This window comes from Cygnus atratus, chromosome 1, assembly GCF_013377495.2.
Source record: "Cygnus atratus isolate AKBS03 ecotype Queensland, Australia chromosome 1, CAtr_DNAZoo_HiC_assembly, whole genome shotgun sequence".
In the NCBI taxonomy this organism is placed as follows: Eukaryota; Metazoa; Chordata; class Aves; order Anseriformes; family Anatidae; genus Cygnus; species Cygnus atratus.
Genome location: NC_066362.1, coordinates 176360851 through 176384802, shown reverse-complemented (window position 1 = coordinate 176384802; position 23952 = coordinate 176360851). Strand labels below are relative to the sequence as shown.

Here is a 23952-nt window from a genome sequence, read left to right as displayed (position 1 = left end):
TCTCTGCTTTCAGAGTTATGACTAATTACTCCTCATGCGGGCTTGCTGCTCTGAATCACTGATGATTAGCTGGCAGAGAGGCTCCGAGCCTTCCTTCTCAGCACCAACCCTTCAGCCCGACTTCAGCTCTAAATTTAACCAAGACGACCCTCTTAGTTAATTAGATGCATCCTGGTTTTTACTACCACATTTCGATAAATCACCAGTCTCGTCCATTCTCCTGATCGTAAAAACTCTATCACAGGCATTGCTTCCCAGTCTCGTCTTGCAGCAGCTTGATATCAATCCCCTTCAGATACGTGCACGACAACAGAGCCTCTGATGCTCTCTGCCCACCACAACTCTTCATGCAGAGTCTTTTATGAAGTCCCTGCTAAAACTCAGAGAGCGTGCATGAAAACTTGGTCAGGCTCTGCCACCCTTGCCATGCTTGAGAAAGCTGAAGTCAGGGGAGAAAGGAAATTTCTCTCTGTTAAGTGACACGCAGGCAGGATATTGTTTTCTGCTTACAAAGTCTAATAAGGCCTTGTTTATGTCTAAGAAGGCTTTATATTTTCTTTGTGAGTCATCTTCTATATATATATGCACCATGCTAATTGGGCATCTAATTGAAAAATTAATGATAAAAAACAAAGCTTTGTCACGTACAATTTTCTAGATTATTGACATATATAAAATGTGAAGTTATATACTCAAAGTGAGGAGCAATTCTTCCTTTCAGAAATCTCTATGTTAATATTAAAACTCTAAAATAAGTATTATCACTGGTATAAGCAGTTTTGAACACATGCTTCAGTTTGCTTCGTTAAATGCTATTCCACTCATGATTTCTGCAGAAGGATTTGATGTCTGCTCTTTGCTTGAAAGTTTTGAGGAGAGGGAATTTCTAAACTAGGTATTATTATTATTATTATTTTTGTTCAGACCTTTGTCATTACTGGAAAGAGGCAAAATATATATCAGAGAATCTCAACGTAATCAACATCTATTTTTTCTATTGTATGCACAAATATAAAACTTTTTCTCTTGGTATATAGACAGGTGTATGTAACTCAAACATAAGTTACTCTGTTTTGGTACAGCCGCTTTAACCATGTGTAAACCTATAAGCACAGTATCTGTGCAGCTTTACCCAAAGCAGTCTTAGCCATATGAAAAAGCAAGGCGCTCAAGTGGTTGCTGATGCAAAGAGGTTTTTCGCATCATGAACGCTTCAGCTGACTGACGTAGTTTCATTCAAGTTACACTGATTACCACCAGCAGAGGATCAGGCTGGAAGAGCTCAGCCCAGGCAGCAAAAAGCAAAGGCCAGCTCTAGCATGTAGCTTTCCTTTCTCTGCACCCCATCTTTACAAACTCTAGAACTACATCTCCAGTGAGGTGGTGCTGGAGATGAGGAACAGGTGAGACCAGAGGAAGCATCCTTCACACTCCTCCCCCCCCACATTTTTCTGCATAAAACAGTTTTGTTGAGCTGCAAAGACATATAAGGTTTGAAGCACAAAAATCCATGGACAGATCCCTCCAACTCATCACAAAACCTTTATTAGTGTTTATCAGTGACACAGATTACAGGAACCAAAGTCAATTAAATAACATTTAAACTGACCACAGACTCAGGAAATACAAGTCACATTTGGCAAGTCAAACTTCTCAGTACACTGGGTTGCTTAGGTTATTATACTGTGAAAGAGGAATTTCCCTTACAAGATTCTACATATTCAGGATATTATTAATTATTGTGTCTTTCAGACAGTTCCTTTGGCAAGAATTCCCATTTTTAAGCTTTTATTATATAAAAATATAACCAATTTTTCATTATGTACAAACATTACATTACACACTGTACAGGTTAAAAACACTACAAAAATGGCAGGCCATGGGCAAACCAAAATTGAAAAGAAAATAATGTAGAAAACATCAAAAGAAAGAAAAATTAAATACTGCACATTTCATAAAAATTACATTAACTACAAACAATTTTTTTTTTTGTTTGTTTGCAAATACCAAACAGTACCGACGTGATTGGAAATCTTTCCCAACAACTTCATGTTTTAAGGCACATCTTGCATATTTACATGTACAACACTGGATCTGGTCAATAACTTAAAGGCTCCCAGGAGCAACCGAGTTGTGTGCGTGTGGGGACGTGTATGGGGCTGGGGGACGGGTAGGGCTACACTTTCTCAGTTGTGTCAGTCTGGGGACCCAGGTATCTAGTCGAGGGGGCTGGGTAGAGGGGCACCCCGATCTCCTGGAGGTCAGGGAGCCGTGCAGGACGCGGTGGGGAGAGCAGCGTGATCGTCCGGTCAAAGTCCCTATGCAGCACCTTCTCGTAGACACTCTGGAGCCCCACTGTCTTCGGCAGCTGGGCCTGGTAAAAGTTGTCCCTGCGGAGGGGGTCCCTGGGCAAGGACGTGCTTTTGCAGAAGGTGGAGAGGGGTGCCGACGGGTGGGGAGAGGGGTGGGGGTTGGCTCGGCCACAGGATGGGCTCCAGCAGCGGTCCGAGTGACCCAGAATCTTGCACTCAGCTGTACAAGCCCACAGACCTAGAGGGAGCGAGAAACCTGTGGTTACTGCAGGAACAAACCCGTGCCATCCGTAATCCTCAGAGTTATCAATCACGGGATGACTCAACGCGCTGTGCTGACAGCAGGAGTTGGGAAGCGATGCTCTACGGCACAATGAAAAGGCACACTGGGGAAGGTAGGGCTACGTCATTTTGCTACGTGCGCTTCTCACAGTTTAACTTTCAGGGAAAATTTTTGGGGAAGGGAAAAAAAAAAAAAAAGAGCACACAGTTCTAAAGCACTTCCAGCTCTGCTAATTTACGCTGGATGCTCGGTGCAGAGAGAAACCAGCATTTAGCAGCCTGCTTGGAAGAGGCAGGCAGTTTGAGTCAGGCAGCTCTGGAGGGAAGTATCAGGTTCCCTTCCCCACCAGCCCCAGCTATTTGCAGCACCCTAACAGGTCCCTCCATGCACCTCCCTGTCCGTCCGTCCGGACGGATGGGAGCGGGGGCTGACTCCTTACCATTCTGCATGTGCGTGATGAGCTCCTTCTTCAGGGCATCTCCGCTGATGTCCGAGTCACTGTCATTGAAATCGCTGTCGCCTTTGCCACTGTCTTTGCCACTGAACTTCTCTGCCTCTCGGCCGGAGATGGTGTTGAAGGAGTGCCCCTTCCAGATGGCCACGGGGGGAGCGGTCTCTTTGCCAAAGCTCGGAGCAGCAGCAAAACCCTGCTGGGGTGGGGGGTGGTCAAAGGAGAGGGAAGAAGTATAGGGTAAATTGACATCAGAACTTTATCTCTGAGATTTACATCCTCCCCCCCTCCATCCACAAACCCCTCCTTCTACCCTCCCCTTCCCAGGACACGGCAGGATCTTACCTCCCCGCTGGGTCCTCTGAGCCTCTTCTGACCCTCGTAGAGGCCAGCGCTGTCGCTGCTGCTCTCGGCAGCAGAGATCTCTTCGGCTGCCGGGGAAGGGTCGGGGCTGGTGAAAGAGGTTTTGCTGGGAAAGGTTCGTACCTCAAACATATTTCCCCTCGGGCTGCTGTCCTCCTGCCGGCCCTTCTCCAGGTGGGAGATGTCTATCTGCTCCTTCAAGGAGGTGCTGTTTTTGATCTCGTTCCCCTTCTTGCGCCTGTTGCAGGTGGTGGCGATGGTGATGATAGCCACCAGGAGGAGGGTGCAGCTGCCTGCCAGGACGATGATCACGATCAGAGGGATGTCCCACTGCAAAGCCTTTCCTTCCCAGGAGCTGGGCTTGGCTACCTCCTGAATACTGGAAGGAGCAGTGGCAGTCACCAGGAAGTTGACCGTGGCAGTCGTGGCCAGAGGGGGTCTGCCATTGTCTGTCACAGTGAGGATGACCTTGAACAGCTGTCCCAGGTCTTCAGAGAGGTCGCCCCTCAGCATAATGTCCCCAGTGCTTGGGTTGATGGTGAAAAGGTCCTGCCGGGGCTCTTCCAGGAAGGCAAAGGTGAGCTCAGCATTGGCCCCATCATCCGCATCTCGAGCTTTGATCTGGGCCACCAGGGAGTCACGGGAGGTCTTGCTGGACACACCGATTTCCACTGACCCATTGGTGAGCACTGGGTGGATGATGACCGGAGGGTTGTCGTTCTGGTCCACCATCCTCACCTTGACAAGAGTGCTGCTGGAGAGCTGCGGGGAGCCTCCATCAGTGGCCTGGATCCTCAGGTCCAGCTGCTTGAGTATCTCATAGTTGAACGTCCTAAGGGCGTAGATGGCCCCAGTAGCGGGATCCACTGAGACATAGGTGGAGATGGGTGCCCCCATGACTTGGGTCTCCAGTAGTCGGTAGGTGACCTTACCATTGTGGCCAAGATCGGGGTCTCGGGCCACCACAGTGGTGATGTAGGCACCTGGGGGGTTGTTCTCTGGCACGGCCACCTCGTAGAGGGGCTTGGCAAAGACTGGTGCGTTGTCATTCTCATCGCTTACCCGCACTGTGTACTGGCGGACGGTCTTGAAGGGCGGTGAGCCCAGGTCCTCAGCCACCACGGTGAGGTTATACTCAGGGATGCGCTCACGGTCCAGCGCTGCTGTGGTGACGATCATGTAGCTGTCCTCATAGGCACGCTGCAGGGCGAAGTGGTCATGGCCACGGAGGCTGCAGCGCACCTGCCCATTGGCGCCTGAGTCACGGTCGGAGGCACTGACCAGGGCCACGAAGCTCTCGCTGGCCGCTGCCTCGCTGACGTAGGCCACGCCTGCGGCGCTGCCGGCACCACGGAGGGCACTGATGCTGATACGTGGCGCGTTGTCGTTGACATCGGCGAGGCGCACGATGACAGTGCAGGTGGCAGCACGGGGGCTGGCACCACGGTCCTGGGCACGCACGTCCAGCTCGTAGGTGCGGGTGCGCTCATAGTCCACAGCGGCCTCCAGTGTCAGGCGGCCAGAGCGTGGGTCGAGGCGGAAGAGCCGCCGTGCCTCAGGGGGCACCTGGCTGCCGAAAGCGTAGACCACCTCCCCATTGGGGCCCTCATCAGGGTCATCGGCATCCAGGTCGAGCAGCAGGGAGCCAGGTGGTGCATCCTCGGGCAGCTCCACCGTGACCGAGCCCCGGGCGAAGGTGGGGCTGTTGTCATTGGCGTCGAGCACACGGACATGCACGGTGGCTGTGCCCGAGCGTGCTGGGCTGCCACCATCCTTGGCCACCAGCTCCAGGGTGTAGGAGGGCTGGCGCTCACGGTCCAGTTCCTGGAGCAGCACCAGGTCAGCACAGCGTGCCCCGTCCGCCCGTGTCTGCGCCTCCACGCCGAAGTGGCTGTTGAGGGAGACCTGGAAGCTCTGGATGGAATTGGAGCCCACATCCTCGTCCACTGCCACCTCCAGTGGGAGGCGCGTGCCAGGCGCGGCGCTCTCCGACACCTCCAGTGTCATCTGCGCCCGGGGGAAGCGGGGCGCATTGTCATTGATGTCGCGCACCTCCAGCTCCACGTGCACCAGGCGGTAGCGCTCCCGCCAGCAGCTCACCACGTCGAAGGCCAGCACGCACTGCGGGGCCTGCCCACACAGCCGCTCCCGGTCCAGCCCCGCTTCGCCGATGCTCAGCTGCCCGTCCTCCTCCCGCACCCGCACCAGCGAGCTGTTGCTGAACTGCCGCATCAGTCGGAAGCTCATCTCCCCGGGAGCCTTCACCGGCATCTCATCGGCCAGCGTGCCGATCACCGTGCCCGGAGCCCCTTCTTCGTCGGTGCGATACCTCACCGTCTTGCAGCGGGACACGGCCAGCAAGCAGCTGGCGGCCAGCAACCGCAGCGGGCCCATGGCACCCGCGGGGCGCAGAGATGGACGCGGATCCGCTCACCCACCACCGCCGTCTGCGCCCCTCCGCGCCCCGGCGCCGCCTTTAATAGACGGCGCTATGCAAATGGCGGCCCGGAGGAGCCAATGGGAGCGGCGCGGGGGGCGCCGCCCGGACACCCCCTCCGCGGGGCGGCTGCGGCGGCCGGGGCGGCGGGCTGCGCGGGGCGCCCGCCTTTGTTCGCGATAACTCTGCGGGGCGGGGGGCTGATTTCGGCATTTTTTTTCTTTTTTTCCCCCCCTCCCATTTTTTTTCCGCTTTTTATTTTCTATGTATTTTCTCTTCCCCCCCCCCCTATTTTTTATTTCTTTTTCTGCTTTTCTATTTCTTTTTTCTGCTTTTTTTTTTTTTTAATTTTATTTTCTCTCTCTCTTTCCCCCCTTTCTTTCTTTCCTCCCCCTCCTTTTCCCTCCTTTCCCTCCGGAGGCTCCCGGCGGCGGACAGGTGCTGCCGTGGGCTGTGCCGTGCCGTGCCGTAACATCCCGTGCCGTCACATCTCATCCCGTGCCGTGACATCCCGTCCCATACCGTGCCATGGCATCCCGTGCCGTGACATCCCGTGCCGTGGCATCCCGTGACATCCCATCCCATCCCGTGCCGTGCCGTGCCGTGCCGGTCCGCGGGAGGGTGCGGGCGGGCGCCGGCCGGCTCAGCGGGGCGCGGCCGGGGGGGTTTCGGTCGTTTTCTCATCCGCGCCCGCGGTGGTGTGTTCCTCGCGTGAGAGCCTGTGATCCGCGCTGTAAGTCGCCTTTCAGGAGATGTCCCCGCATGCTTTAGTATGCATGTCACCGCCCGCGTTTCTTAAGCCTGGGGCACTAGCAGGCGAAAGGGGAAAAAAAAAAAAAAAAAAGAAAGAAAGAGAGAAAGAAAGACAGAAAAAAAGTTCCAAATAGGATTTAGCATAAGCTTGAGGAGATTTGGAAAGGTTTCAAAGATCAGGCTGTATCAAAGGCTTATGAAGCCCTCGTTAGCTGCAGAAATATAATAGCATGGCAGGCTATCCCATTTGAGGAACCAACGTCTGTATTATTTCACTATGACAGGCTAAAGGGAGAGAAAGTTGAACAGTTTCCACAGAGGAGTTGGACTAAGTTGAATATAATGAGCAAACGCCACATGTATCCATTATGTCCCCCTATTCATTCCCAATCACTGCCATAACTCTTTGACTAAACGATGATGAGCGCTGAATTACACACAATGCCCAGCTCATATTAAAATACATTTAAGACCTATCCCTCCTGGTGCCCTGTTACGCCTATTCACGGGATTTTCTTTTTTGTCCTAATAGGGCCTCTCTGGGAAGCAACACCAGCCTCGTTCCAGCAGAACAAAATAACAGCATGAGGCTGAAACCTGGCACGGACCGGGGGAACGAAGCCATCTGCCCGCCGCTGCACCGGGGTCCCCGAAAGCCGCGTGTCCTTCCTCCATCCTCCTCCTCCTCCTCTTCCTCCTCCTCCCCTCCATCCTCTCCTCTTCCTCGAACGGGACGGACCAGCGGGGCCGGGGGACGGATGGGGGTCTCCAGCCCCGGTTCCTTCCCCCCTCCCGGCTCCCTCCCCGCCCCAGGGGGCTCCCCGGGGTCCCCTCTGGCCGCGGCGTTGCGCTGCGCGGGGGTTGCGCGGGGGTTGCGCGGGGCGGCACGCGAGCGCGGCGGGCCCGCAGCGCCGGCTTATGGAAATGGGATTTAAGGAGCGCAGCAGCGCTCGCTGCGGGGACGAGGGGGGAGCAGGGATGGGGGGACACGCACCGCCGCCGACAAAAGCTCCCCAAACGCCTTCTTTCCATACCAAAAGGCTCCGCCGAGCTCTTTTCTCCTGCCCCTAGGAGCTCCGCGGGAGGGAGGGGAGACGCGGTGCCGGGTAGTGTTGGACCGGGTCGTGTTGGACCGGGTCATGTTGGAACGGGATGCGTGGGACGGGGTTGTGTTGGACCGGGATGTATTGGACCGGGTCGTGTTGGGCCGGGGGCTGCGCGCCTGGGAACGGGGCCGCTGGCCGGGAGCAGGCAGCGGCAGCGGGGCGGCCCCTCGTGTGTAACAGGATTATCTTTGCCATTTCAAGTTCCATACAGCATGTAATTTATTTTTAATTAGGATTAGATCGAGCAGGGAAGGAGACCAGACCGTGCCCCCTATCCCCCCCTTCACCCCACCCCTCCACCCCCCGTCCCCGTAAAGGCATGGCTATTCCAAGAGGAGCTCGTATTCTTTATATAAAATCAATCAATCAATACAACAAGGCTCGCATTCACCTCACTTCATTTTGCAGGAGAAAAGAGTGCAAAGAAATGTATCTTCCATGTGTACTCAAATATCTGCATCAGGATGGGCTTAGAAAGCCTTCCCCCTTCCCATCTACTCATTTCCCATCTCACAGACTCTCTCGATCCAAACCCTTTCTTAAAAGGGTCCCAGTGGGGTCTTGCTCCTCCTGCCTTTTTTCAGAGGGCAAAATGCACTTTCTGTCTGCTTGGGTTATTATTTTTCCACAATCGTGACTCTGAGTTTAAAAAAAAAAAAAAGTGCACATCAGTCGCTCTGCTGGAGCAAAGCCTTCTCCCCAATAGTTTGGATAAAGTCCATTACAGAAATGTTCAGAAAGATTAGTGAAGAATCCTGTTTTACAGCTCAAAAAATAAACATACGGATCAGCTGCGTTAAAAGCGCTTCTTTGAAATATTATGGTTAAACAGCCCAGATTGGTTGATTGCTCCATGCAGGGACATATGTTCTTGCAAACTGTGTGTATTGTTACTAATGGGGATTCTCACACCACAGCCTTCTTTTGAATCGGAGGCACTGGAGGTTTATCCGGAGTTGTTGAGAGGTTGTTTTAATAATTCACCAGCCCTCTTGCACTTAGTGTTGTTGCGGAGACTTGGAGCCTGCTAAGAAGGAGGCATTTTGTGGTGTCCGGAGTTCTGATCTCCACTGCCAAGCTCCTTCCTGTACCTCTTTGACGCAGAAAGCAAAGCTGCTCTGAGAGGTGGGTGTCAGGCCAAGGAAAAAGCAAAAGACTCCCCACCCATCCATGCGAGCCTGAATCTCAGGGTAATGCATTGCTCCCGAGGACTGAAAGCATTCCCAGCCCACCAGCCCAATGCCAACAGCAACCAAGTTGGAGCAATGGCCAACTGTAGGTTCCTTTTTCTAGTTTTAATTTTGCTTTCCCCTCAGTTCTGATCCAGTAAAGCTTGTGGGTGCTCTGCTCCTCTCTCCAAACAGTCATGGCCTTACAGAGGGTGACAAAAAGTCAAGATCTCCTCCTCTTCTTCCCTCCACACCTCCACCTGAAGATGGACACTTAGGGCCCAGTCCTTTTCCACCAGCACCTACAGCACGGTGAGTCTGCACGTGTTCCCAGTGCAGCAGGTGCCTGGATTTCCTCTCTAGCAATCTCTGATGACGGCAATAAGCTAGAAGATGTTGAATTTGGGGGCTGTGAGGGAAGGCAGGACTCCCATAGAGCCCACCATGTACCTCAGCACAACATACACCTTGAGGGAGCAACTTAATGCATGGGACCATGGAAGCAAGCCAGGCTTTATATAGAGGTGACTGTGTTACATGTGCTTTCCCATGAGATCTTTGGTGCACCAGGCTCTGGGTATGAAAACCCCTCTCTCTCCTTGGCCCCAATCCCCCTCAACACAAGCTGCACGATGACTGCATGCCCTCAGGGTGGTGGGCTGGGATGCTACAAGGGCATGCCACGGATGTCTTGACTTTGTCCAGGCTTTGCTGAGCCTGGAAAGGAATATGTGTGAGTCTGGTATTTGGGTGAGGTTCCGTCCAACTTCTCTCCAACCCCAAAGCTGGGACACAGTGTTTCCCCCCACCCCTCATCTCTGAGCCTGCAGAGCTGGTGGCACAAAGTCCCTCCTTGGAAACCCATCTCCCTTTTCTCTCAGCCCCTGCCTCTTTCTTCTCCAGCACCATGCTTCGGCTGCCTTTGAGTGATCTACAAAAACAAAGGAGCTCCTTCTGCTTCCCAGCCTAAACAATCCCCCCCTGTTTAATCACTTCTGCCACAACCAAGGAAGTGTGGGTTAACCTGTCAAGCTCCACAAGCCCAGGCTGACCAAAACTCTGGAAAACAAAGGAGTGGAACGAAGTGGCAAAGGGTTTTGTTGCTCCATGGCTGTTTGTGTTTGAGGGGAGCACGCGGCATTGTCTCTGGCCTTGTAGGCTATAGAAGAGAGAGCTGCCATCCTTCCCGTGAGCCGCAGTTGGGTACCGGGGTTATAAATCACCCCGATCATCTGCTTGTTATATTTGCTTCAAATGCTTCCCTGCCTCTGTCTCCCTTCTGTGAAACGTGAGCTATAAAATGAGAGTTTGTTTTCCAGAATAAAGAAATCGCGTGCCCGTACCCCCCACCTGGCAAGCAGTTCTGATTCCACAAGGAATTTATTTTTTAATTGGATTAATTTCTAGCCTCTCTCAGAGTAGCAGCTGGGGTCTTTGATTCGAGAGGTTAAAACAAAGGGGAGGGAAACAAAAGACCAGTTCTTCGCATTCCCCACACAGCATGGGCCTCATGTGTGCTGCCTGGAGGTATCCTTGGAGCAGTGCATTCCTTGAGGTCTGCAGCCAGGGTCCTCTGGGGGATTTTTGGGGTATTTCCTGGTCTGTCTTGCCTTTGAGGTTAAGACAGGGGACTGGGAAAATCCTCGAGGTAGCTAGGCCTGAGTTTTTCCCTCCTACCCCAGCACCCAGGCTGTGGTCCCCCATATCCTTAACCTCGTGGTGCAAAGGAGTCAAGCACCTGCTGGCACTTTGGTCCCTCCTCTCTTCTGCCCCCCTCTTTTCCCACTCTCTCTACTTTTTCTGCACGAGAAGAAATAGATGAGGCTTCGCAACTGTTAAATCACGAGACAGGTGCCCAGGCTCAGTTCTCAGCTCTGTGATCTGGAGCAAGTTAATGAAGCCCAGCTCCACCAAGGTCTGGGGCATTTAGGTACTCAGCTGTCATTGAGTCCAATGGGGATTTGACATCTTTTAGCACAGATGAGGGCTTCAGGCTCTCTCAGACTCAGCCCCTCATGTCCACAGAGCACTTGGGTACCACGCAGAGCAGTTGTAATGACAGCACACTGCAACCTGTGGGTATGCCAGGTGATGACAGCCCAAATCCTGCTACTCGCCCAGCACCAGGCCTGTTACTAGATCAGAGGCGTCCTTAGGAGGAACAACCTTTATTACACAGGTCCTTTCTGTCTATTTTACCTTGCTGCTCTTTATTTTAGGGGTCAAAGCAGTAGGACATTAAATAGGGGAACCAGAAAATTTCTCTCCCTGGATGTTGTGAATGGGAGCTCCCTCTCCATGGCTGCTCCCATACACCTGGCTGGGATGCCTTTCATACCACTTTGAAGGTGTCCAGGCTGGTATACTTGGCTTTCCTCCAGCAGCTTCTTGTTTCCTCCTGGGCCTCATTCATGCTCTCCTCCTTGAAGGACTGTTTGGGATTTTAGACTCTTACGAATGATGAATGGGAGGAAGAAATCCACCTTTCAGCTACCACGAAGATGTACAGCCCTCTGTGAATAGTTACGTGTGGCTGTTGGGATGGACTCCATTGACTTCTCAGGAAAGCAGTTCACTCGCTGTTTTGTGAGCAAAATCCCTTGCTGGATGTCCTTCCTCTGCCCCTGGCCAGACAGCTGCACTTGCCCCGTACCACACCAAATAAGCACATCCTCATCCCTCTGCCTCCTTCCCAACATTTCTCAAATTCCCCCACACTTGATTCCTTGGCCCCTTTGCTGATAGATGTGGCAGGGGGAGCCTCTGTGAAGTGTTCTTCTTTGGGGTCTTGGAGATGGAGAAATCACAGTAGCATTGTGTATGTTTGAGCTAATTAGCCCCTTGTCACAGCAGGGTTAAGGAGCTTGGGTGCAGTGCCATAGCTTCTGATTTTTGGGCTGTTTTTCACAGCTTTGCCCATTTGTACCCTGAACTTCTGGTTGTTTCTGAGAGGGGGGAAAAATGCAAGGGGGAGGCAGGAGATCAGCCTTTGTGCTGAAAGCTGTAGGAAAATCTCTGCCTCCATCTCACCTCTCCTTCTCCCCCTTCTCCCCCCCCTGTCCTCCATCTCAATCGGCTTGCAAAGTCAGAGCCCCCAGCTGTGAAGGACTAAGTCTCTCCTTCTCCCAGCCTCCTGAGCGGCAGCAGGCTGTGAGCAAGAACGTGCCGCGTGTCACTTCTCTTCAAGAGCCCGCGAGCGTGGGGGATGAGCCCGGGCGCCGGCGGCTGCTGCGTTTGGCCGCCTGCCAGGGAATGGTCTCTATTCACACCAAGCATCCTCGCTCTGCCGGACGCTTTCTGGGGGCTTGAGCATCCTGCCTGGGGGCTGACACGCCACACAGGCCTCTTGGTGCTTCATGCTGTCCAACACTGAGTGCCGACGTAGGACCACGGGGCGAAGGACACTGTTTGCCCGCTCCAAGCTGAGGGAGATGAGGGAGCTGTGGTTTTCTGCCATCTGGCTCTCCTAGGTGCTGCCAGGAGCCCCCCAGTCCCCTTGGGAGATGCTGGAGCCCGTAGGCTGGCTTGGTTTGCTGGCCTCCTCACGCATGGATCCTCTTCCCTGCTGCCAAGCCCGAGGCTTTATTTCTGCATGATAAGGAGTATTCTCTGCCTGGCAGTTAAGACGGGAGCAGTGAAGATTTCAGTCTATCTGCAGATAGGTCTGAGACCCATCTCTCTGTCTCTACCTTTGATGCACTGGCATTCTCATTGGGATGGTTTTTAGCTTTGAGAACTACCAGCATCTTGCTGCCCAAAATGCAGCCCGCTGTAAGGCAGAGCAAGGTGGGGAAATGGCACACGACAGCAAAGAGGTTGTTTTGGTCAAAGAGCAAGCACATCCTCTTATAAGAAATTTGGAAAGAATTAATATTCATACAGGGTGAATGAGAAGGCAACTTAGAAGTTTGGGTTCTTAAGTCATTGCGGTACTCTTGAGTGTTTTGCACAGGACTTCTGCTTTAAGGGTTTCTGTAACCACATGTAGCTCTACTTCATGAGTTTGGTGTAGAGGCCAAGAGAAAACTTTTTTTTTTTTTGTCCTAATATCTCTTCTTTGACCTCAGCAGTACTTTGACCTCCAGAGCTACAAAATGTTCCTGTACTCACTGCTCTTCTTTCATGTGTGCCATTTGTTCCATCTCCACGTACACTTTGCTGAATACGTCCAGCTGAGAAAGCACAATGCTGGATCTGGGTGGCATGACCTGGACCAGGAGCTGGTGGCAGCCCAGGGATGACCTGGGACAGAGGACATGTTTCTCATGGCTGAGGAACGCATCTGTGCCATAGCCCAGGTGTGCTCACCCACCTTTAGGAGATAGCTTGTCAGTCCCCAGATGTCACCAGCTCCACCTGCAACTGTAAGTGTGCGCCACAGCAGGGCGATGACACAATCTGGAAACCACATGCAGTCTCTATGGCTACATCCATAACACTGAACAAAATGCTCTGTCCCCTGGCTCTGCTTAGTTTACTTCCATAGATGGAGCCTGTGGTGATATGGCCCTCTTCCAATTTGGTGGGAATTACCTGTTTGTCTTGCTAAGTTTAACTGTCTGGTGCAATCACTTATTTCATTTGCTTGAAAAAGAGGTGGCCAATTTTGCATGCCACCCTTGCATGCAGCTTTTTGCCTCTGGAACTGAATAGAAATACAGAAACCAGCAAACATTTCACATGTGATCCCCAGGAAAAAAGTCATCTGTCCCAAATACCCACAGAATTCTGTTTTGAAATGTTAAGTGAATTGTCGTTACTTTTTAAGTGCAGTAATAAACGTGGGGAATGATCTCCCTAAAAAAAAAGCTCAAGACTTAGAGGATAGGTGTTAAAGAAATGTATCAAATTAGACAAAATAGGCATAAAACCCAAGTTATCCCCAAAAATAAGGGCTGACTGCTCAAGCGACTCTACTGCTTGCTGCTGTACTGAACATCAAATTCACGTTTCTGCCTAAAAGGATTTTCATCCCTGCAGCAAGCAGATCTGAGATGTTTGTTTTGCGGTGGAGGCAAGTGGTGGTGGTGTGTGAGAGGCAGAAAATGATGCGATCGGGCATGGTTTGTGAGCCAAGGGTCACAGACGGGTGAAGCCTCGCGCAGGTTAAAATCGACAAATAAACATTCAGAGACGCTGGCGGAGCATGCTGAACACTTATAACTGCAGAGGTTTGAGACGTGTGTGTATGTATGTGTTATATATTATAATGAATATGATAATTACAGGAGGTAATTTATAATATGTGTGTATCATATACGAGTGCCTCCTCAGTAGGCTAAACAATGCCATGAAAGTCTAAAGCAATGTGAAATCTAATTACTGTAGCTGTGTTAGTGAAGTAATAAGGAGCTTGAGAGTGTGACTGATAAGCAATTAGATACTAGACTAATGAGCAAGCTGTCTGCAGTCCATCAAAAAGAGTAAGGGAGGCTTGTGTAAGACACACCTGGCATTGCAAAGAGGAAGATATAAACAAGACAACATGAAGACATGATGCTCACTAATGACTGGAGATTGTGCACTTAGCTCCAGGATAAAGTCATGAACCAGTTAAAAAATTCGTGGCAGACCCACAGGGGCTAAAGGACAAGGCATAAGGCACTGGCTGCAAGTATGCACAGGAGAGAGGTAGCTTGTATTCAAGGTGTTGGATTAGTGGCTCTCCAGTATTGTGTTTACTATTCTGTATTTCACTAAAAAGCAGGTGAGAAATTGATATTGGGCTGGATGTATGGTTGCAACGTGAGCCTGGTTCCAGTAGAGCCAGTCTGGCAATGGGCAGCAGTACTGGGAGTGCTGGGAAAGGCACTCCAGGTTCTGCATGTCCTATAGGGAGTCCTGTAATAACCACACTCATCTTGTATGGAAGACTGTCTCCAGGAGCTTATACTTCACCAAGTATTAACTGTTTAAGCTGAAATTTTCTGTGCTGGATATCTGCTTCAGGCTGCTGGTTCTTTTTTGAGAGAAAGTTTCAGCTGAAGCTGTTCGGTTATCTCTGGAAAGGACACCAGGATAAGTTTATCCTAGGCTCTTTTAATGGTTGTTTTGCTTGTGGAATAAATATCCAAGCTGTCCTATTTTTCTTTTCTTTTTTTTTTTTTTTCTTTTAAACCATACAATTTTCATGGTTTGGTTTGAGGACTTGAAATTTTGCAAGAAGATTCCCCGCTAAAGCACGTGAGTTTCATTTTTGTGAACATTCAACCAAACATTCAACCAACATTATGTCCTGTGGATGTTAAACAGAGATTTAGCAGATAAATACCCCCAGATTTTACCTGTAGTGAGTGCATTGCGAGCTTAGCTGGGACTGGCTTTTGTTTTAAGCACAGGCTGGGCAGATCCAGAGGCCTGAAAGCAGTCATCATCTTTCTGTGGCCTCAGCCAGGTGGACAAAGAAGCTTCTGGGTATGAATGAAGCAGAGATTAGAGTCTGGGGAAAGAGAAGTCGGAAGACTGTTCCTGTCACAGTGCCTTTCTTCTTGGTCTGCCAGAAACTTGGATTGTTATTCCAGATATTTGTGAAAAAGCATGAATTCCTCTGCTATGGGGAAAAAGATGTCAAAACCCAATAGCAAATGTCTCCTACTGGCTTCAAGAAAGGTTGGACGTAATAACCTGATGCTGGTCTTGGCTCTGTGTCTCCACTAACAAGTCTTGGTCCATGGTGTGATGGGTCTAAAGCTTGCCACCTGGGGACGACTGCTGGAGAGCTGGTGGTGAAGTTCTGTTTTTCCAGCGTATTGTACCTTAAAGTCTCGGGGGACATGCATAGAGTGTCACTGAGATGGTGATGTCAGGAGAAAAAGAGTGAGGAGAAAGCAGGCCTGGAGTATTTCAGCTTAAGTGTGCAAAATTAGTGGATATTAATCTGAATCTCTGTGTGTTTCAGCTCACCAGCTGTAATATGGAGCTAATGATACACCCTTCTTTCACAGGTTCATTATGGAAATAAGATAATTAACATCTGTGAATCACACTAATTTAGGAGTGGAGAAGGCCAAAGAACAGGCTGTGAAAAAACTATTACTTTTATCCCAAGCAGGACTTGAGTGGTATTGGGAAACTGTGACGTGAGGCAAGGAAACAGAACAAATACTAAAGGAGATGAAGGCTCTCAGGCCTACAGAGCATCACAGGAGTCCAGTGGAGAAATAACACTTCACTGTGGAAACGAGGATCATACCACAGCATGACTGGGGCTACAAACACCACCTTAGGCCCCATATTTCCCAGTTAAGTGCTTGACTTTACAGTCTTAACATCGTGCTTCCAAGGAAGTTCTCTTGGGTGCCATAGCTATCGAAATATGTATGTCTGTGGAGGAAAGAACCTCTCCTGCATGCCCTGTAAACATCCGTGTTGCCTGTGGTGTGGCGAGGGTTTAGAGCTGTGATTGCTTGTTAAGCAACAAACTTGGGCTGCCCAGATGGTGACGGCTTCATTCGTTGTTCTCCAAGTGCTCTGTGACCTTCTTGGCTTCCTTTTCCCCACAGCCATAAACTTCTCAGCTCTTTGCCTGATGAGGAAGAAACCTCTTCACCAGGCTGCCTCAGTAAAGTGGTGTTTGAGAATAAATAACACTGAAGTCTTCTATATTAAAGGGGGACTGCAGCTTTTGGAGAAGGAAAACAGGCTTCTAAAGTGATCAAAAGCCAAAGACCCAGTTCAGCTTTCACCTTGAGCTGAAACTATGACGAACTCATTTTAGACAACCAAAAATGATACTCAGGCACAATTTGGTTAACATGTGTCTTGTGAGTTTGAAGATCTAGGTATGTACCACTGTGCCATGGCTTCTCTGTATGTTCGCAGGCCAGACATCTCCTTGTCTTACAGCTGAAATAGGTCCCTCTGTGGGAAGCTGAGGCACCTGGAAGGGCTGAGGGAAAGGCACTTTGCTTTCTGGGTGGCAGCAAGGGCACGTGTAGGCTGAGTTGCTGAGTTGCTGGAAGAGCAAGGATTGGATGACCATCAGTAGGATCCAGTAGGATCAGTAGATCAGTAGGATCTCCTGGGGTGCAGGCAAAGCATGAGCTGGGGACCACTTCCAGAAGGATATTACATGCCTTTTTGCTGTCATAAATATGCTAATCCTAAGCATGTGGGGAGTTTTATCCATCATTCAGCTGGACTCTCATGTTTGCTATATCACCTCCACAAATTGTCAGTAATTGTAAATTGTCCACAAATTGTCTGTTAAGTAGGGAGCAGACCTGTCTTGATGTGTGCATGCCTCAAGCGAGTCATCAGGCGATCCTATTAATATAACATCCTTGCCTCCTCTCTGATCCCCCTTCTGTGGCTTATCCCATTCTCTTTCCACCTTCTGTTGAGTCTGTGAACTCGTGTTGTTCCAGTCTCCCCACAGTGTGTCTAGCTTGCTCATGGAGAATAACCCTGAAAAAAGAAACAGATACTCTCACAAGCAAGGGCATATTGCAGTACAGAGCATTTAATGGAGGGATCTGCTATGCTGCACAAGGCGTTATTTAGGGGCATGGTGTCAGGACGTAAGGAATATTTGTAAGATGGCCCTCAAAAATATTTTTAGGCAGACTCAGACTGTGCATAGCATGCTGGCTGACGTACTGTGTCAAAGCACTATGTCCAACGTAATGATGCTGGTAATGCAAGCTGCCCTCCTAGCTTGTCCATTTCCTTTCACATTTCATCTGAAAGCCCTCTTTAATCATAAGCAGATAGGAAATTACTTATTACAGAGTGCCATAGGTGCACATGGTACTTTACAAACATGCGAGGGGACAGGTTGCTGCCCTGAAGAACTTGCTGTTGGGTTTAGACAAATACAATAAGAAAGAAAAAATTTTGGGGGTTAAAACTTTGAGCAGACAAATAAGTGCCTGTATACAACCACATCAGTCACAGTACATAGAAATATTCTCTTTTCTGATTCAGTTGTTCAGCTGTGTCACATCTCCCGCTGAAGCTGACAAACTGGTAGTTCCTTAGGTAGAAAATGCTTGTATTTTAATGCTTCTTATGTCAGGAATTATTAAACCAATGTAAATGTAAAAAACAACTGAAGGGACAAAGTTATATTTCAGGATGACCTGCAGCATCTAAAATGGAAACAGTAGCCAAACTAGTAAGAAGCAAAGTCAGATTTTGTTTTGTTCAGATAATTTATGCCCGCGATGTAATGCTGATATAATTTATGTTGCATTGAGTGCTTTGTTTCCTATGAAATTTGACCGTGCAACAGGGTGATATGAGTAATACTTCAAGGCAGGATTTTTATAGATTACACTTGTAGTGAATATACACAGATTTTACTGGTCTTTCCTGTGACAAAAAGGAAAGGAGGAAGAAAGAAAGAAAAAAAGAAGGCAAAAGTACAAGGTAATGCCCATGTATGATTGCATCCTTAAATCGATAATAATATTTTGCTCAGAGACTATTTAATTGTGTGTGTGTGTGTATTTTAAGGAAAAAAAAAGACATATATTTTGGAAATTATGGACTGACTAATGTACAGAGCTGACTAATATACAGAGCAGTACTGACGCAGTCATCCAGTCCTTTGCTCCATACCTTTTTTTTTTTTCCTTTTTTTTTTTTTTTTTTTGTTTATCCATCAATCAAGAAGCCCAGCCCTTGTGCTACAAATCAGCTAGGAGAGATCCTGCTCCTGTGTTGTGGAAAAGTTCACAGTAAAGCGAGTAGTCCTTAACAGCAGTACCTAGATTTATAAATGATGACAGCAGAAATAGGGCTCATTGGCTACCTTTTATGGGCAGTCATTAACAAAAGCCCTTATTTAACAAATCTGAGGAAATGGTCATGTAATGGGCTTCTCAGATTCAAGGTGAATCAAAGGAAAATCTCATCCAGGAGGACGGGGATGCTCCGCCAGTACCACCACAGCGTGGCCACATGACATCCCCAGCGGCAGCCAGGGGGCTGTTAGTGCAGCTGCCCACAGACCCTGCCAAGGAGCCAGATGATGCTGGAAGAATATCTTTCCCGGCCCTGGATCGGGTTGTTCTTGGCTTGTTCTCTGGCTGCAGGAGCTGGAGCTCATTGCTGGGCAGATAAACAGAGAGACTAATAAAGGAGGCGAGGATCTGTTGGTCGTTTGAGCAAACTGGAGGTGCGCTGTTTAGCTGAGGAGTGTTGCAGTCCATGGTAAAAATCACCTGGTGGTTGACACTTGATCCGGGATTAAAGTGCGCATGTAACTCTTGGAAGAAAGCTCTCTTCTTCCCCCAAGCAGTCCCTCTCCCCAAACGATTAAATCCTGTGCATAATTACACGTGTTAAAAAAAAAAAAAACTACCTCTTTCAGACACTGATTTTTTTGTAATTCCCATAATTGGCAAACGGCTGTACATGGGGGAAAAAAGGGGAGAAGGCTTTGATTTTTTTTTCAAGCTGAAAACGTGCAAGCCCTGTGTGGTTTAGGTCCTTTAGATATTTAAAAAGATTGAAACAACTTCAAAGGAGACATTCTGTTCTATCAGGTTGAGTATATTTTAATATTAGCAAGTTTTTTTTTATTAAGAAAAGAGATCCATTCTCTCGAGGAAATAAAACATTCTGAAATACTTCCAGAATGGTTTTTCATTGTTTTTAAAGAGAGAACACAGCATTTCAAGCATGCTGGAGCAGGGTAAATGTCCTCATTTCTGCTTATCAACTTTGGCTGCTCCCTATTATCTTGTGCTTGTTGCTGGTTATGTCAATTCAAATTTTCTGTCACCAGACTGATATTTTTTTGGAGACAAGAAGGAAAAAGTGTTTGGTCGCAATGCTTTCTATTTACCTGTTGAAAGTGCCAATATGTTGTGTATGAGCAGGGTGCAGACAGCAATGCAGACCTTAGGGCAATGCTATCCCTTCAGAGACACAAGGGACTTCTCCCTTAGGGATTTAGGGACTTCTCCTAAGGAGAATTTCCTGAATTCACTGAATGTGGCCGGGAATAGGATGGATTGCCAGAAGACAGAGCAGGTGACCATTTGAGCTCTCTCTCCTGCCCTGCCTGGTGGACTAAGGGCATTTCTGATGAGATGTGTATCTTGAAATACAAGTGAGTGCTGTAGAAGATTTCACAGAATAAAGTTGAAAAATATTTGGAGAAGGGTTACTGCCACAGCTTGGAGCAGCAGCATGGGGAGTCAGAAGTTGTGGGACATATGTGGGGATGGTGCAGGGCAGATCAGGATGGGGATTGAGACAGGCAGGGCAAGATGCTGTAGTGGTTCAGGGCAGAGGTGATGCCAGGTATGGGCACCATGGCCCCATGGTTTGTGGGCCCATGGGAGATCTTCCAGCCAGGCCATGGGGCTGCCCCTCTTGGTCCATGCATGTCTTTCACCTGGGGACCAAACCAACGTAGGGCTGGTTGCAGTGAATGTAGAAATGGCTGGAAAAAGCCGACAGCACCCAGGAAGGAGGAGAAGAGTAAAGAGCCACAGGGGTGATGTATCCTCACTCACTCTTGGACATGGGGGAACAATAGAAAATGCCAGCTGCTGATCTGAGAGAAGGTGCTGGCAAGAGCCGAGCACAGGTGGAAAAGATCTTCAAACCCCGAGGGACACAGGGGCACAGGATGCTGCAGAGTGGAACCCCAGGCAATGTTTGCTGTGGGAAATCTGGGCCGTCCTACAGATCGTTCAGTCCATTTTGGCAGAGAAAGGTAGAAGCCATGTCTCTGTCTCCATCTCCTCCTCCCATCAGCCCTGGCTTTGGCAGTGAAGCCTCTGTGTGGGGTTCGTGGCCAGCTGGTTTAACATCTGGGCAAGGAGTCTGCAGAGAAGCATCTGTCTCTACCCTCTATCCTTTCTTTTCATTAAAATCCAGATAATGAAAGCAACGAGAAGCTGATCTGTCCCTTGTGAGCCCTGAAGACATGCAGCCAATGGCTACTGAATATTTTAGTTATTTTAGATTAACCTCCCGGCCCATGTGCCTCTGGGGGTCTGCAGACCAGAAATGAGGCTGTGGGCAGCGAGGCTGCCTGGTGTTTGAGCAGTTATTTTTCCCCTCACAGCACATTCACCTACCCAGCATCTTCACCTGGTTCAGACTCCACATACCGCAGCTGGGATGGTTTGGACCAGGAGAAGGCCTGGAGAGGGGCTCCTCACCAGGTCCTCCCTTCCATCTGAAGCCACCTTTATCTCCTTGGCATGGAAAGTAGGGCTTGGGGAGCATGGGATCAAGAGAATGGGGCAGAGGGCTGAAATAAGGTCATTTCCCTGATGTCTGTTAATTACTGTGAAAATTCCCTCTGTATTTGATGCCCTTTTGGCCTTCAGATCATTGACATGGGGATTGCTTCTATTTTTGTTGTTGTTGTTGTTGTTGTTGTTACTATTGGTGTGATTTTAGACAACAGTGTGGTCTTTAATGAAGGCTTGATGAGGCAAAGTAAAGAAGGAAAAAAATCAAAGTCTCCTAGCTCCTGCAATGCTTGTGTGTGTCTTATGATCTCCGCATGAATAATGTGTTCATCTTAATGGTGCACAGCGATGGGTAGGGTACATATGGTTGATCAAACAGATGCTTAACATATTCCCTTAAATAGATCTTTTGCTAATTCAGTTCAGTGTTGTATCTAAGCTTGTTCTGCATGTTCAGTCTGCAACTCCCCTGCTAAAGAATTTGCTGGGGATGCTACAACATGGCCCAGAATGGTGTCCAAGGATTTTAGCTTTCCTTATAAACAACCAAAATGGAAAGGCCCCCAAAAAGTGAACTGCTTTTAGGTGAGTAAAGTCTTCTCAAGATTGAAGACAGCCTAAAGCCGTGGCTTTCATTTAAAGGGATTTGAACATCTTCATTCACAGAGTGGATTAACATAGCAAGTGGAAATTAACATTTCATGTGGCAAAATTGTCTATTTTTGATGTTTTCTTAGCAGAGACAGCCATACGGTACCAAATTTACCCCACTCTTTCCTGGATACCAGGATATCCCACAGCAAGGTGCACTGGCAGTGCTGGTGATGTGGACACTGAGTTAGCTGCACAAAAATATATGTCTTGTTCTGGAAATGGTCTGATATATAAAATCACTAAAATGATTTTAAAAGTCAGATAAATAACAGAGGGATTGCTCTCATAGTTTGTCCTCATGGTTAGTTTAAAAACATACTTTATTTTTGTAATGAATGTGGTGCTGCCACACAACTTCCAGACTGTGGCACTGCAGTGCACCAAACCCAGAGGCAAGACCTAGAAGTTCTCAAATTCAGGAGCTTCAAGGCCCATCTTTCACTTGTCCACCTGGAGCTCTCAGACACTCCTATGGGCTTGACTTTTCTGCACCTGGGATGGGCTTTTCCATGGGTTAGTCTTAATTTTTCTTAAAGAATGGAACAAGACTCATTCTGTTGCTACAAGAAACATTTGGAAAGGGAGGAAGACTCTTACATTGTAGCCTCCTGGTTAGAGCATTTACTCAAGAAGTTAAAAACTCAGGTTTGTTCTGTGCTCTGCTGTTTGAATCTGCAGGTCACAAAAGACACAGCTACCAGGTGATTGGGCTATGAGGTGGGGAGAGACCTTGTGCAGGAAAAAAATGCCTTGTTCATGAGTTCAGGGAGAAGGGACAGAAGAGGGAACAGAAGAGGAAAGATGGGTGTGTGAACCTCTGTAACAGCCTCCTCAGGCTGTGACGTAACAGAAGGGCACCCTCCAGCATCTTGTTTTCCAAGTCTGTTTTAGAACTAAGAGGTCTCAGGGTGCATTTTGTGAAGACTTGAAGTGTGTCAGCTTTGCTCTGAGAATACTTCTTGGAGAGGGCTTGAGACAAGTTTGTTGTTGGTACATATTTTTTTCTGGATTCTGATTGCATATAAGGCTGAGCTCCCAAACTAGAGCAGATCTAGGCTTGCCAGAGAGCAGAACTCTAGTGCTTTAAAATGTTTTCTAATGTTTTCAACTGAATTTAGGTATTTCCAGGGCTAAATAGGTGTTCAGTGAAGAGGTTTGGATTTAGGTCCTTCAGATTCACTGAAGTCCCATTTTAGATACCCAGAACCCAAAGAAAATGACTACTTCATTGATAGATTTCTCTGGTCCTTGTGTAAACATTACCAGTGCAAGTAGAAAGACATTAAACACAACTCTCTTGCAAATTAATGTGAACAATAACACTGAGCTTTAAAATGTTAAAGCTATCTGCACCATATTCTGGCAATCCCTGTTCCTGGTATCTCTCTTTGAACAGTGCAGCTGAGGATATCTAAGCTCATTGTGTAAATGGAAACCACCCAAGAGAATAAATTTGTGAACAGCTGAGGCTAATACCTCTGAAGTCTCCATTGTCCTTTGTCTCACCAGCCTGGTACACACTGAAGTGTAAATGGATGAGGACACCAAGAGACTAAACCAGCAAAGTGCTTGTAGTGGTAAGTGAGTAAGTACCAGTGTGGTGACCAGTACCAGCTATACTGGCTTCTTAACTCGATGGTAACTATTTTTTCAGCTGGAGTAGCAGGGCAGAAATATTTGTTTTGTTGCTGTGCCTGCATTCAGTTAAAGTTTTTTGTTGACACAGCTATGGAGCTCTTTTAGCATCACTGGAGCATCACTGTGGGCATCCCCTGCCATATTGGGCAGCCTTTGTAGTACAGCTTGAGGGAGAGTCAGCTCAGAGTAGCCCTGTAGCATTAATTATTTTATGATGGTTTTGTCTTGTTAAGATGTAAAGAAGGTATGAAAGCAGATAAGAATATGCTTTGTTAGAATATCATTCCCAATTCTGACAGTGAGAATTTTAGGGGTGACCAAAATACCTCAAGATTTTCTTTCTCAGTTAAAATGAAAGACTTTATGAAATGGAGTGGTTTTTTTTTTTTTTTTTTTTAGCTATGAGGAGGTAATTTCAGGGCTGTTTTGAGAAAAGTGAACTCCTGTTTTCAAATGACCTGATAAGGATTTAGTGTGCCTGTTGGCCATTGCCAGTAAAATAGAGAGAAAGATTTGCCGGGAAAGAGAATAAGATCTTAATAGTGGGTAATGGAGCTGGAAGTTCTGATAGCAGGCTGTTGGGATGCATTAACCCCACTTATTCTAAGAAGATTCATCAGGAGAGAAA

At 48.5% G+C, this 23952-nt stretch overlaps 1 protein-coding gene across 2 annotated transcripts; it reads right to left on the bottom strand.

The window, feature by feature from the left end:
• Positions 1 to 1727: 1727 nt before the first annotated feature.
• PCDH8 (protocadherin 8) lies at positions 1728 to 5803 on the bottom strand. 2 transcript variants are annotated; one of them, XM_035553350.1, is made up of 3 exons: positions 3392 to 5803; positions 3035 to 3245; positions 1728 to 2550 (listed from the first exon to the last, which is right to left on the bottom strand). In XM_035553350.1, the coding sequence occupies exons 1-3, from the start codon at positions 5801 to 5803 to the stop codon at positions 2177 to 2179; spliced, it is 2997 nt and encodes a 998-aa protein (XP_035409243.1). In that variant the 3' UTR covers positions 1728 to 2176. The 2 variants fall into 2 exon arrangements, with proteins under 2 accessions (XP_035409243.1, XP_035409244.1); XM_035553351.1 differs by having other exon boundaries at positions 3035 to 3242; positions 3533 to 5803.
• Between the last annotated feature and the right edge of the window lie 18149 nt (positions 5804 to 23952).